Raw genomic sequence first — 15,192 nt, 5'->3', positions numbered from 1 at the left:
CTTATCCTTTTGTGTAAATGTACTCTTTTTCGGTCCAATCTTTTTATGTGCAGAGTTCTCTGTCCTGTCCTTTCCTTTTATGTGCAGAGTTCTCTGTCCTGTACTATCTTTTTATGTGCAGAGTTCGTTGTCCTGCCCAATCTTTTTATGTGCGGAGTTTTTTGCCCTTTCCTATCTTTTTATGTGCGGAGTTCTCCCTCCTGTTCTATCTTTTTATGTGCGGATTTCCCCTTCGTGACTGCAGTATTCAAAGTGGTAAAGTTACCATTAAATTGCAATTTTTAAATACCGAAAAAGAGTAAACTTACACAAAAGAGTAAGTTTACCTTTTTTAATTAGGCCCTTTGTAGTTTGGTTGGTGTGAGTGCGTTCGAACATGTGGACACGCAACACAGATGTAAAATCGTGTATTGATCCTGCCTGTCTAATGTTATGTGGAATGTTCACAATTAGCACCTGTCAAACTGCCAAATGAGCATTCTAAGATTATCGGGCGATGAACCGAGCTAATAGGGGCTACAGTATGTGTTTGTATAATGTGTTTTAACTTGAAAACTCAGGCTCACAGGAAGTATTAAACTAACAATCAGTTTTTTTTTATCAGCTTGAGATGGAGAATGAAAATCTTCGTTTGAGTAACAAAAACTACTGCGAAGAGATACAAACAATACAGTCTCGAATGCAAGGTAATGTAAAAACATCCTTATGGCAACATTTTCAGATTTACTTTATTTAATAATGTAAATGAAGGGATAGGCATTATCTTGTGGTAGTATTCGCATAGTGCAATGGAAACGTATTCTCCCCATTAAAATCCTGATACGTTACTGAAACATATAACTAACTAGTATTTTTTGCGGGGTTGTATGTCCGAAATATTAATCCATCTGGGTTGGCCAACTCGGGGGCATATCAACAACAACCGGCGATAATTATCGCTGAGCGCACTTAGCGCTCGGATAATTATCGCCTGCTAGCGCCGATTTTAATCGCTGAGATAGCATGCTATTAGCAACGCTTATCTCATCAGCGATAAAAATCCTAGCGCTAACTGGATAACGTGAGATTATCGCTGGAAACCCAGCGATAATCTCACGTTAGCTAGTTGATAGGGACTCACAAACTTAGCCATGATATCCACCTTCCATAGGATATCATGGCTAAGTCAGTCCTGAAGCAGGCGTAAGGAAAGTAGTGATAACAAGGGTTATCACTACTTTTCCTGACGCTATGCTTCATAGCGTTAGGCTTGCTGATAGGAGAAATGTCGCTTAGCGACATTTCTCCTGTCATGCCAGGTCAGGAACGCCCACTTTGCATCTCATTAGAGATGCAAAACTGGGCGTTAGGAATCCTGACGCTAAAGCAAGGTTTCATGCATTAGCATGACCTTGCTGATTAAGCAATAAAATTATTGCCGCTTTTCGGCCGAAAACGGCCGCAAAAGTGGCGATAATTTTTTATCGCCTGCTTGTTGATATGCCCCTCAATGTTTTACTAAATGGATCTAATTTCATTGTCTGGTATTCAATTATGGCCGCCCAGAACTACATTTTGTTTGAAAACTCCAACTAGGCACAAAAATACGCACTGTGTTCTCTTACTAAAATATCATATTATGAAACTATATATAATAAATACATGATCATATGTAGTTCAAATAAAATAAAAATTAACAATTTTATTGTAAGATTGCTTTATAGTTTTCTGATGGAATGTTCAGCTACCTTAAGTTACAGTAATGGAAACAAATCCTCGGTGCAATGTCTTTGACTACTGCATACTTCCTTAGCTTGAAATTGCGGGGTGGAGAAGAGAGTGAGTCACTTTTATTCAAAATTAGTCCTTGGCACTAATAAACCTATGGCCTTTCAGTTTGGCAGTCATTACCCACATCTACATCCGTTTCTCATGATTTGTCTGCTGAACTTGAGGATTTTCCTAGTATAAATATACCCATGTAAAGTGAAACACTGCCTCCTTTCTCAGTTCAACCAATTGCGAGCTAGCTGGAAAAAATATTTCCTTTTCTCCAACCAGCATAAACAAGCACTTTCAAAGCATTGCATTGGGCGCCAGCCTTTTAGATTTGTCAATGCTTGTTTTGTTTTGCTATGGGTTTTACAAAACTTTATTGTTGGGCAAGCTGGGGTCCCATCATCAAACAAAAAAACGTTGAATAAATGCAGAACTATTTTTTTGTTTAAAAAAGCACACATTGCCATAGTAGTCCCTAAAACTTCAGGGAACTACTTTGTGTGTGGATGTGATACAATAACAAACTAATGGGTGAAGATGGCTGCTTCAATGCTGTTGCAAGTAAATGTTTTATACATACCATTTCAGTAAAATCAAATAACAGCTATTGCCAGACCTAAAAATTTAAATGCACTACATACAGGGCACATTTTTTATATTTACATGCATAGGGAAAATGGAGACTAGAAAGGAGACTAGAAAGGAAAATGTGTTGCGCATAAACTCTAAAAGCAACCATCTCAGTTCTCCTGATCATTCCTAACCTCACCATACCACACTATGAACATTTCTTCAATGTTGTTGTGTATTTCTTTCCATTTACTTCTGAAATAATTTCTGATTATGGATATCACATAATGTTGACATTTCTTCCAATTTTACGTTTATAATACTCAATTAAGGGAACTCATTAAACAGTATTTGAGGATAACACCTCTAATCTCACAGTGCCAAATGCCTGCAATTGAATGAAATCAGTTTGGTCAGCGAAAGTGATCTTAAGAAGGGAAAAAAATCTCGAATGAGCTGGCTTTGTCCTTGCTGACAATGCAACCAATCTTTAAGTATGGCCTGATAAAATTGGGCCAGCTGTGGATGGGTGTTATTTGAGGACCTTAAGGAATGGATAGTTTGGATGAAAATATGCTCTGCCTAAAAGTATTAGGGAATTAGACCATAGATAAATTTGTGGAAAAGACAACTACATCTAGTTCTGCAATTCACTTAGAAACAGTGTAATATGCGTGACCATTCAATGTTCCTTTTGCCAATAATCATGATGAGCCAAACTTCTTATTTCTGAGCTATCTGAAGCCTGGGTAACATGTAGATAACTTGGAATCAAGTTCTATGATATGGTCTTCAGTAGAAGAAGGGACCAAAGCCTCGATGCATCACAGGGAGGATAAGGTTGGACTAGAAAGTTCTGATTGGCCGAAAATATGTTGCAAGTGGAGTCAGATTAGACTAGGGTTTTTCCAGAGATAGGTAGGACAGAGCTATTGAAGGATTTACATACTAGTATTTGCAGCTTGTATAGCCCTCTTTTGTGGCTGATTGCAAACCTGGTTAACAGTAATAAAGCAGGGAATATACTTAGCAAGATTCTACAAAGCCGTTGTGCCAACATTAAAAACCTTATCTAGTAGGGAGAAGGCATAATGGGAGAGCTCTATCCATAGCCTATTTCAATAGTTACATTTGCAGAGGACCATTGGAATAATCAGTAATTTATCTATTAGGGAGAGAAGTTAGATTGATCTTACTTGTACTTAAAAAGTTATGTCTAGCAGCTGTGGTTATTATTTAGGAGCCCATATGTTTCAAAGTGCCCTGAGATTTCTAGGTAAACAAAGCATGGTCAATTTATCTTCGAGAAAAATATTATCTTTGTTTTCCTGAGTTCAACAAGAGGAAGGAAAGAGTCATCCTTTGGAAGATAGATATTAGGCAGTCAGTGCTCCATGACCATGGATATAGGGGGTGGGGGAATGTGGGCAGAAGTAAGTCGAATTTCGTGTTGTTCAAGTAAAAGTGATAGCAGATCCAGAGAGAGAAGATGAAATCACTACAAGAAGTGATGTAAAAGTAGAATGGGGTCTAGATATGGCGGAGCTTTGCGGGACGCCCACAGGTTAAAAAGTTGGGATGCAGGAAGTAAAGAGGACTATTGGATGAAGAAGGATATGAAGAGATTAGTCACAGACCAGACCAATAATGCCAAAAGTGGCTATAGTTCATGGGTTTGTCATGCGAGTGGTCAGCTGTATAAAAACTTACAGAGACCTCAAGTAGCAGAATGGTAGAAGAGTGGTGGTTGTGGCGGGAATAGGTCATGAAGTTTGGCATGAAAGAGAGCGAAGATTTCATTGAGTGAAAAGTCCAGAAGCCTGATTGAGGATTGCTGATATGGTTTGTGCAATGAGAAAGAAGGAGAGACATATAAATACAATGTCTTCAAGCTCTTTAAAGAAGGAATGGTTGGAAGACTAGTTGATAAATGAAGGTAGAGGAGGGAGCAGCAGAAGTATTTTACCAGTGACAGAACTGCTGTTGATATGAATTATTGTGTTCCTTATATAATTAAGTGAGGTTAGGCGTCCCAGGACACAAGGGTAAGGCTTTATGGTAAAAAGCCGAAAGGAAGAAATTGAGCACATGGTGCGGATGTAGCATAGACATAGTAGGGGAGAAACAGTTGGGCAGAGTGGTTGGGTAGGACAGGAGAAGACTTTCTGGGACAGTAGGACTACCATGCAAAGTCTAGCAAGGTTAGTTCTGATGGCACTGAGTTTGGATCAAAAGTCGATGCAAGATCTAGAGCTGAGAAAGAATAATGTGTGGAAGGTGAGATGGGAATAGTGAGTCAATTTCTAATGGTATGGATGGGTGTTGTGAATAACAGTGCAATGTTGAGTTGTGTTCTGTTATTTTAAATACATTTCTAAAGTGCAACTGTGACTTAGAAGGTATCCTGGTGCTGAGGTAAGAAACGAATTACAACATCATAGAAGTAGTAGGCAACTATTGCGAATAGAATCAAGTTTTAAAGGCTTTCCTAAATGAGAACAAATCTTCTTCCTTGTGCAAATAATTTGGGTTTGGATTCCAGAGAAAGGCCCCCCGCTGAGAATGATGTACTCCCTAATCTCACTCTCTTAAAATTAGGTATTATGCCTAGCATGGCTTCCAACATATGCAAAATGCATATTTACATTGAGGATATTGAGGTCCTTTCAATTAATGGCCCTATGGACCATGGATAAGGACTTAAAACTGATTCTTGTGACAATAGGTAACCAGTATTCAAAGCTGCTGAGCTGATGTCATGCAAGGCCATTGCAATGGCTATCTGGTAGCAACTTTATGAATCTATTGTAAACATTTTAAGAGCCCTGCAGGCGAGCCAAGGAATAGAGAATTGCTGTAGTCCAAATGGTTTAAAAATGTGGGTTGTACCATCAGGAGCCTACAGCGGAAGGAAGGAAAGTTAAGGTCTTTCACATGACCTTCAAATGCGAAAAAAAGGTAATTTAAAGATGGATGACCTGACTGGTCAAACAAACTGGTTGTCAAAATAGACATCAAAGTTACACACAATATTGGCGGGAGTGCCAGGTTACGCTGGTCAGACATCTATAGGGATGACAGTAGAGGGGGAGCCACTACAATAAAAAAGATATCTGTCTTATCAGCATTCAATTTCAAAGAATTAAATGAAAACCATAAATCAACACTACCATACAGTCCTGAAAGACTGCATACACCGCAAAACGATTAGGCACTGTCTTGTCAATAGAAATCAACAGCTGGGTATCATTAGCATAGTTTATGAAATTGACTCTATGAGTCCCAATCAACTTACCAAGGAGTGTAGAAAAAAACAAAGATTAAAGTGATGTTATAGTTAGGAATTTTAATTATATCTCACTTTAAACTGTAAAAAACCCTTAGAAATTCACTGAAAAATACATAGGTTAAAGGGTCATTGTAGTTAAGTGAAAATGTCAGTTAAAAGCTACCATTTTAAACTAACAAAGTCATTGAAATTCAACATTTACAGTTATCTCAAGTAACTTCAACTCATGCCCTAAAGTAACTACAATTCGCACCCTCTTGCCCCTTCCCGAAAATAGGGTCTCCAGGGGTTCTTGGAGGCTTGGGAATGGCCTGCGCATCCTCCTCCCCGAAAAATATAAGTTAGATAGACATTTTTGTTTTATCAGAGCCTTGGATCCTCTGCAAAAAAATATTGTTGGTTTTTGGCACCGGGGGAAGGAATCCTTCTGGGACTCCCCCCTTAGCCTAGAGAAGCAGGGTATCTCTACCCTTCCCCTTCTAGTTTGTTTTTTACTTTTATCTAGGATATATGCCTAAGTACCCAAGTCCTAAGATGGCAGCTGACACATTTTTATTGGTTTGGTGGCAGCCAATCAGATCTTATTTAGAGATTTGTCGTCTCTGCAGATCCTCCGTGGCGTGATATATACATACATTTTAAACCTTGATTTCTCAAAAACTGCTGAATGATTTACACCATATCACCAAAATCATGCCTTCTGGAACAAAATCTAGCTTTCTGCTAATTTGGTGTAATTGCGTTCAGCTGTTTTGGCTGTAAATGTGTCTAATTTTCCTATGGAAAAATGAATAGGGAAAACATGTTTTGGGACTCCCTCTGTTTTCTCAGCCCCCACTTGATGGATCACCCTGAAACGCTTCAGGAAGGAGCTGAGGTCGGCCAGACTTTTCTGGAAAGCAAAAAATGCTCCGGTCCTAACTATAGCTACCCGGTGGCTGCAGACACTGGGAAATATATCTATATGTATCCATATCTATCTATCTATCTATCTATCTATCTATCTATCTATCTATCTATCTATCTATCTATCTATCTATCTATCTATCTATCTGTCTGTCTGTCTGTCTGTCTGTCTGTCTGTCTGTCTGTCTGTCTGTCTGTCTGTCTGTCTGTCTGTCTGTCTGTCTGTCTGTCTGTCTGTCTGTCTGTCTGTCTGTCTGTCTGTCTGTCTGTCTGTCTGTCTGTCTGTCTGTCTATCTAGATAGATATATATCTCTACACAATAAAAAAAAGGTAAGCTTAGGGATAGTAAATATTAGAAATCCCACAAATCCCAAAATTATAGTTATACCTTACGCACCACTTTTAAATTATTGTAATGTGCGCACCTCCATACCCAGTGTAGTTAACTTGGTAACCACACTACATTAACTATAACTCACGCTTTCTCCATGCACTGATTATCCCCTTTGATATTAGATCACTTATACCATCGGAAATCATAGCATTCACAACAGTTACGACATCACACATTACATCATTTGTGATAATACAGTACACTGTAGAGTGGTGAGGTTCACTGCACTGTGTATGGAGGTATGTGAGTTATAATAATTTGAAGGTGGTGTGTAAATTATAAATTTAAGGTATAAATCTAACTTTAACATTTGCACTGTGTGTAGCGTTTTAGTTGAGTTTGTATAGAAAAAATATATATACTTATAGTAATTTAAAGGTGGTACGTAAATTATAAATTGAAGGTATAGCTATAACTTTAGAATTCCTAAAATGTATGTAGTTTCAGGTTGGTTTGTATAGAAAGAATAAATAAAGTTGTCCTAACTATAAGTAAGTTTTAACCTTTGTTTTTCTAATTGAATTTCAATGTTTTTTTAAAATCTTTAATAGAGTCCTGTATCTTAGAGTGGTGTGCTGTTATGTGGAGTGTCATGCAGTACAGTGGAGGAGAGTGTTGTAGAGTGTAGTGTTGCATACTGAAAAGCCAGGTCTGGTGGCTTAGTGGACAAATGTGTCCACTGCAGGGGCCTGTGGTTGACCACATGGTTACAGGTTAAAGTCCCGGGGGTTTTACTCAGCCTTTCATCCTTATGATATTGATAAAATGAGTACCATTGAGTTGGGTAACAATTAACATCTGTTATTCAGCGCCAAGATGTTCACGGGTGAATGTGTGCTTTACAAATATACATGTTATGTTACTGTTGTAGAGTAAAGTGGAGTGGCATTGCATGCAGTTGAGTAAAGGGTCATAAATTGAAGAGGCATCTCGTAGAGTACAGTGGAGTGATGTGCTGTACAGCATTGGAAAGTCTTGTGGAGTAGAGTGTTGTACAGTGGAGTGTACCTGGATAAAGTGCAGTACAGAGTTGTACAGTGGAGTACACAGGGAAAGAGTGGAGGAGAGTGTCATAGAGGAGAGTGGTGTAAAGTGGAGTGTTGAACATTGGTTTATAGTAGGGTAAAGTATTGTGAAGTGGAGTCAAGTCGAGTTGCATAGGATATAGTGTAGTAAAGTGTCGTGGAGTGTTATGTTGTAGAGGTGAGTGACAGGGTGTGGAGTAGAGTCTCCTGGCGTAGAATACAGTGGAGTAAAGTGTCATACAGTGGAGTTATGTACTGTACAGTAGAGTGGTCTGGCTTGTTGCAGAGTCTTGGAAAGTGCTGTAGAGTGGAGTAGAGTGGAGTACCATAAAGTGTATTAAAGTGCTGTTGAGTGGAGTGGTATGGAGTACAGCAAAGTGCGGTCCAGTGTGGTAGCATAGAGTGGCATAGAGTAGAGTTGAGTGGCATAGAGAAGCATATGTCAGAGTGGAGTGCAGTAGAGTAGAGTGAAGTAGTGTGCCACTGAGTAGTGTGCAGAAGAATGGGCTGAAGTGGCATAGAAGGAGTTGCGCAGTGTGTCGTGCAGTGGATAGAGTGTTGTACAGTGGCAAAGAGTCAACTAAAGTGCCTTACACTTGCATAGACTTGACTACACTGTTGTACAGTGGAGTGCTACAGAGCAGAGTGTAGAGTAATAAAATGGAGGGGCGTAGAGTGTCATTGAGTGGAGTAAAGTGGAGTGGAGTTGGGTAGAGTGGAGTGGCATAGAGTGCTGTTGTGTAGAGTGTAGTAGTATATAGTGGAATACCTTAGAGTGGAGTGCCGCAGAGTGAAGTGGCGTGTTGTAGAGTGTTGGAAACTATTGTAGTTTGTAGTGACATACAGTGGAGAAGAGTGTTGTAGAGTGGAGTGGTCTACAGTACAGTGGTGTATAGTGTCGTATAGTTGAGTGGCATATTGTTATGTAGAGTGGAGTAGAATGAAGAACTGTGTCATAGAGTGGAGTAAAGTGGGATGTAGTGGCATAGAGGAAGCTGCATAGTGTGTTGTAGAATAGAGTGTCATACAGTGGAGTATAGTGGAGTATAGTGTCGTACGGCGGCATAGAGTGGAGTATAGTGTCATACAGCGGCATTGAGTGTTGTACAGAAGAGTGTATATTGTAAACATAGTTCTCCTTGTTATGCCTATCGTGGGATGTTTACCACTCAGGGTTCATCCAAGAATGAACCAAAATCCATGGGTGGAGGCGTGGGAACACCCACATTCCACCCATGGAAGGCCTCCCTGGAGCAGAGTAACACAAGGCAGCAACTTAAGCTACTCCAGATTTACCAACCATCTCAGGACCATCAAGGTGGCCTTGTGTTGGTTGGCAAATCTGACTTTAGTGTTGCTTTGCCCTTGTGTTACTTTGCGTGATGCAAGGACAACGTAACACAATGAGAAATATACCCCTAATACTTACCTACATATAACAGAGAACACAGGGAAAGTGGCCTTAACAACAACGTGGCTGCCGTTATCTTTTGCAAAGGCAGTCATTAGCCAATCTCAGAACACCTTGTCATCACTAGGTACCATAGCACTTTCACAACATAAAGTGAAATTAATGTGACAACAGATATCATTAGGCGAAAATACTTACCCTGCTTTCCTGTACTACTCAAAAGGATCATCTACACACCATAATCGAAATGTTGCCAAATTTCATTCATATATGTTCAGCCGTTCTCACGCTGCATGTGAGAACAAAGTCTATAGAAAATAAGTTGGAGCCAAAATGCGTTTCGGGACTCTCTTCTTCCCTTGACGAATCTCCTTGAAACTTTGCATCATCTGCCAATGTACAAAAAGGAACGAGTTTGCAAAGTTTCGTGGAGATTCGTCAAACGGGTGCAAAGTTATGAACAACCAAAATTCTCAGGACTTTGTATCTCTGGTAACCCTAACTATAACAACAACGTGGCTACTGCTACTGTGTAATATGTACATATATATATGTATAATTTGTGTCAAGCATAATCTTTTAATGCTATTTGAATGTTCAGAATACATTCAGGTAATTATTATATGTTCCTCAATTGCCCATCCGCATTTAAATTTTTACCATTTGCAGGTTTTTTTATTTAGGTATTTAGGCAGATTTTGTAGTGATGGCCAAGCTGAACAAGAGCACAAGCGATCTCCACAAAACATGGCATTCATGACATAGCTAAAAGAAAAGTGATATAGCCATTTTTACTTGATCCACTTCATTACTCTATTAAGTCAAATGAAATGTTGTTTTATACCTACAAGCTTGTCAGAAGTTAGTGCAGGGAGTAGGGGCCAACATTTAATGCAGGACCCTCTGGAGGCTTCTTCCATTTTATCCAGATTCAATAAACAGCACCTGTTTCTAAATATTACATAAATGAAGTCCAGGGAGTAAGAAAACATAGTGTATGTCACGGCCTAGTGAAGTGGCTACACAAGCTCCCTCATAATTAATGAAGGTAGGTGGCTTGCTTGCAATTAAAAAATCTATAAATAAAGGTTGCTGAAAGAGGTTGGGGCTGTGGAAAGCATAAAGCTTCAGCGAATGAATGAATGAATAGGAGATTTATAGAGTGTGTGGCTCCTTCAAGGAGTGTCCCGATGCTAAAGGAGGAAATCCAATGGTACGCACCTCTAAACCAAGACCTCATCGGCCCACAGAGAAAAGCCAAGTTTTGAGTTTTGTACGGAATGCGGTCTCAAGGGGGATCTTACGCAGTTTGCGTGGAGGCTCATTCCAGGCTTTGGCAGCACAGAAAGAGAAGGCATTATGCGCCTACGAGCCCTTTTAAAGCGAGGGATCGACAGAAGCGAAGCAGAGGCAGAATGAAGCACTCTGGATGTCCAGCATAATCTTTTGACACTATTTGAATGTTCTGAATAAATTCAGTTAAATATTATATGTTCCTCAATTGCCCATCCGCATTTACATTTTTACCATTTACTGTTTTTTCTTATTTAGGTATTTAGGCAGGTTTTGTAGTGATGACCAAGCCGAACAAGAGCACGAGAGCTAGCCACAAAACATGGCATTCATGACAAAGCTGAAAGAAAAGTGATATAGCCATTTTTACTTGATCTACTTCATCACTTAATTAAGACAAATTAAATGTTGTTTTATACCCACAAGCTTCACCGAAGTTAGTGCAAGTGGTGGGGGCCAACATTTAATGCAGGACCCTCTGGAGGCTTCTTCCATTTGAACCAGATTCAATAAACAGCACCTGTTTCTAAATATTACAAAAATGAAATACAGGGAATGAGAAAATGTAGTGTATGTCATGGCCTAGGGAAGTGGCTACACAAGCTGCATCATAATCAATGAAGGTGGGTGGCTTGCTTGCAATTAAAAATCTATAAATAAAGGTTGCTGAAAGAGGTTGGGGCTGTAGAAAGCATAAAGCTTCAGCGAATGAATGAATGAATGAATAGGAGATTTATAGAGCGTGAGGTTACTTCAAGGAGTGTTCCGATGCTAAAGGAGGAAATCTAATGGTACGCACCTCAAAACCAAGACCTTATCGCCCCACAGATAAAAGCCAAGTTTTGAGTTTTGTGTGGAATTTGGTCTTAAGGGGGATCTAACGAAATACGTGTGGGAGCTCATTCCAGGCTTTGGCAGCACAGAAAGAGAAGGCATTATGCCCTCATGGGCCCTTTTAAAGCGAGGGATTGACAGAAGCGAAGCAGAGGCAGAACACAGCACTCTGGAGGGGAGATACTGGACATATCTCTTCGCCAGATACCCAGGACTGGACAGATACACTGCCCTGTTGACCAGAACCAAGGTTTTAAATAGTATCAATTTCCTGAGGGGCAGCCAGTGGAGGGCTTTCAAAGCCAATGACACAGAAGAGCGCCTAGGCAGACACAAAAGAAACCTGGCTGCAGCATTTTAGAACACCTGCAGGCGGTTCAGCACCACCCCTAAGTTGAGAGTTGTCATGTAATCCAAGCGCAATGTGATCAGCGCATGGATCACAACTCTCCTAGACTCCAGAGGGAGGAGTGGAAGAAATGTCTTCAAAGGGCAGAGAATAGCGAAACATTGGACCACCACCGCAAAAATCTGCACCTGCATGGATAGGGTGATGTCCAACTTCACCCCCAGGTTCTTATCCACCAAAGATGGAGGGGGCGCAGGAGGCCAGAGATCCTACCACAAGTTGGACACCTGTGATCCAAAAGGAATAATTTCCGTCTTCTCTACATTGCATTTGAGTTGACTACCCTGCATCTATTCAAAAATGGCACGCTACCAGTCTGTAATAGAGGCTGCAATTGAGGCATGGGAATTCTTGAAGGCAAAGAACTGGGTATCATCGGTATAAGAAAGGATTCTACACCCAAAAGGCTCGACTACAGAGGCTAGAGCGGACATGAAAACATTAAAGATGATAGGGCTTAACAAAGAGCACTGCGGGACCCCATGGTTGACTGCCTTGACCTCAGAAGAAAAAGGAGCGAGCCAAACTGATTGGCCTCTGGAATTCATGAAACGACTTACAACAGTCCCACACAGTGCCCCCCACACCTACAGCAGATAGCCTGTGCAGGTCCGTCTTCTTGGCACTCACTCTCCGTCAGGAAATGTAGGGTCTGATTTAGAGTTTGGTGCACGGGCATTCTCTCATAAATGTTACAGATATTTTGTCCACGTTATTACAAGTGCCCGGGTACCCTGACGGGTGACAAGCTTGTGCACTACAAATCCACATTACATTACAAGCGCATTGGAATATAATGCACTTGTATTTAGGCTGACAAAATCTCTGTCTCGCTTGTGAGGGAGTACCCATCCATCAAACTCTAAATCAGGCCAGCAGTTTTGTGCTCACTTGTTGTATGTGTATTTCCTAAACCCAGAAGACAACATTTTGTAAAATTCTATCAGTATACACCACTGATCCACGATATCTCCCTCCTCAATGGGATCTTCATCATAACTGAAGATGCGAAATGAACGTAACATTTCTTATGTGGCTACAATCTGTGCAATACCGACCACGCAGTTATAGTGCTACTCCAATACTGATTCTGTACTGTATCTTAGGGATCATAGTCTTATGTGTCACTCATGCAGCCTTTATTTATTTCAGTCTCTTGAAAATATGCTTGCTTTGGTAGTCGAGTGCTGCTAAAATGGCCATGGCGGAGAAGCCAGAAAGATGCATTTCCTCTTAGGAAAGCTGTGCAAAACTTTGTAATCAGTTACTACCCCATGTTCGGAGCCTGTAACTTATCAATAGTTTGCAACCAGATTTATGGTCAGAAACCATTCATACATACTGTGTAGAATCGCAATTTGGAATTGCTGGAGTGACAATCAATTTTAAATGAATAGTTGTCAGTTTACTATCGACCGGGCTAATTCCTGCTCTGCTTACTTGTCTCAGTCCTTGTGGATCTTTGCCGTCAGAAGAGGAGAACAATGCAACAGATAAATTACCATCACAATTGTTAGTCAATTTTCAGTCAATAAAGAGAGTTGGTAAAGCTTAATGGGTTTTATTAATCAAAATCTTTTAGTAGGTTATCTTTATTAGGTCACAAAATAAATGTAATCAGGTTTCAGTTATTAGAATCTTATTAAAATCAATCAATAAACAATAAGTTTAATAAAATGCATTAAGCGCATTCCATGGAGAAAAGAATCCCTAATCTAAGAATATGGGAGAAAAGGAGTCAATCAGAATCCCTAAAGAGTTCTAGTTTGAGTGAGAGTCAGAGAAAGCATAAGACTTTAGCAATAAACCATCTCAATAGATCAAAAATATCAAAGACGAATGTCCCATAAAGAGATGTTCAAGAAACTTAGTAGGGTCCCAGAGCAACATAGCATAGGGTCTGTGGCAAAATTATCAAAAGGAAGTGGTAACCTACTCTCCAAGACTACAATGGTCTTTAGACAGCAGTGTTAAATTGACAAATATTTTGTAAAAGTTTAAACTTAGTGTGGGTCAGTTTCTCATTCAGATTCACTTTCCCACCTATACATCTACTCTTCCAACCTTCTAACATATAATATCTAAACAATGGTCTATGTAGAAGTTGAAACATCCATATAATGAAAAGAAAACATTTAGCAGCAAACATCCACTGAAAGGGAAGTACAAGCTAGTTGAAAGGTTCAAGATCAAGTTTAAACGCTGATTCTAAATGTATGAATTCCTCATTTCCCTATTAAACTTATTTCTAATCATTTGCTAGCGGTGAGCTTTGTTAAAGTAGAAACATTCTGTGGAAATATGTGAAACTTTATGAAACTATTTCTTCTTATGAAAGCACTTCCATGAAAAGGGCAAGAGTTAAATATTTTAGTTATATTTGCCTTCTATAGACATGTCAGTTCCTGGTCAAAATAAACATTATATGCTGTATGTGTTTCTTTATCCATTTGAGGCCTAGTAGGTGTAAATATGTTAGCCTTGCTCAATTTCTCCCATTTATTTTAAATGCATTTTATTTTAATTTAAGCTTGCTCTTTAATACTGCACATTCATTATGACCTATATAATTTTGTGTTTTATAAAAGCTCTCTCAGAAGTGATGCCCAAAACATATCCCTACAATATTGTGACTTGGTAACCATTTCTAAACCCATTTTAGGAGTTGGTAAAACTTTACTAACTCCTAAAATCGGTTTAGTACATAAAAAATTGAGTTTTAGCTTTTGCAAACCCTCTGATTGAGTGACTTGGAGGGTTTATGGCCACTTAAAAGTTTAGTATATCTAGCCCTGAAATCTGCATGTTATGCCTTATTTTGGGGGAAAACTTGTATTTATTGCTTTTTATCCACTCACAAAATTCTGATCCCTGTGGGAATTTATGATAGCTTGTAGGGCACAATAAATATGGCACCCTACCCTCGGACAGTTGTATTTGGGACCTTAGTCCAGCCAGAAAAGAGAAACTTTGAGCAAGGAATTAAGAATGTTGGTGGCGGACAGTCAAAGATTTTGGGATGGCCCTCTACTATAATTTGGAAATATCTCAGATTTCTTTTTTGTTTTACATAATTTATGCAGCAACCTTTCCCTCTAAAGAGCTATCTACAATATTTCACAATGACCACATTACTGAAAATGTTTCAACCTATTTTAATTAGTATATATTCGACAACATTTTCAGTCAACGCTGCAGGCTTTGCTATGTGTTTTAAAAAGAAGATTGTTAACGGTGTGGACAGAGCCTTTTCTGTGGATGCCTCTGATTCCTGAAACCACAAGTCTCAGTACTCAGAATGCT

General features: G+C 39.5%; 1 protein-coding gene across 2 annotated transcripts in view; it reads left to right on the top strand.

Annotated features, from left to right (window-relative positions):
- The window catches only part of PLEKHH2 (pleckstrin homology, MyTH4 and FERM domain containing H2), a 626,603-nt gene that overhangs the window by 234,580 nt on the left and 376,831 nt on the right, over nucleotides 1–15,192 (top strand). For both annotated transcript variants that reach the window (XM_085612785.1, XM_085612786.1), the window contains exon 5: nucleotides 605–686. In XM_085612785.1, coding sequence (XP_085468911.1) covers nucleotides 605–686 — 82 coding nt within the window. The remainder of the gene's footprint in view (nucleotides 1–604; nucleotides 687–15,192) is intronic.

The sequence above is a fragment of the Triturus cristatus genome, chromosome 6 (assembly GCF_964204655.1).
Source record: "Triturus cristatus chromosome 6, aTriCri1.1, whole genome shotgun sequence".
NCBI classification, from domain to species: domain Eukaryota; kingdom Metazoa; phylum Chordata; class Amphibia; order Caudata; family Salamandridae; genus Triturus; species Triturus cristatus.
The sequence above is the reverse complement of the archived record's forward strand: the minus strand, read 5'-3'. Positions and strand labels throughout refer to the sequence as shown.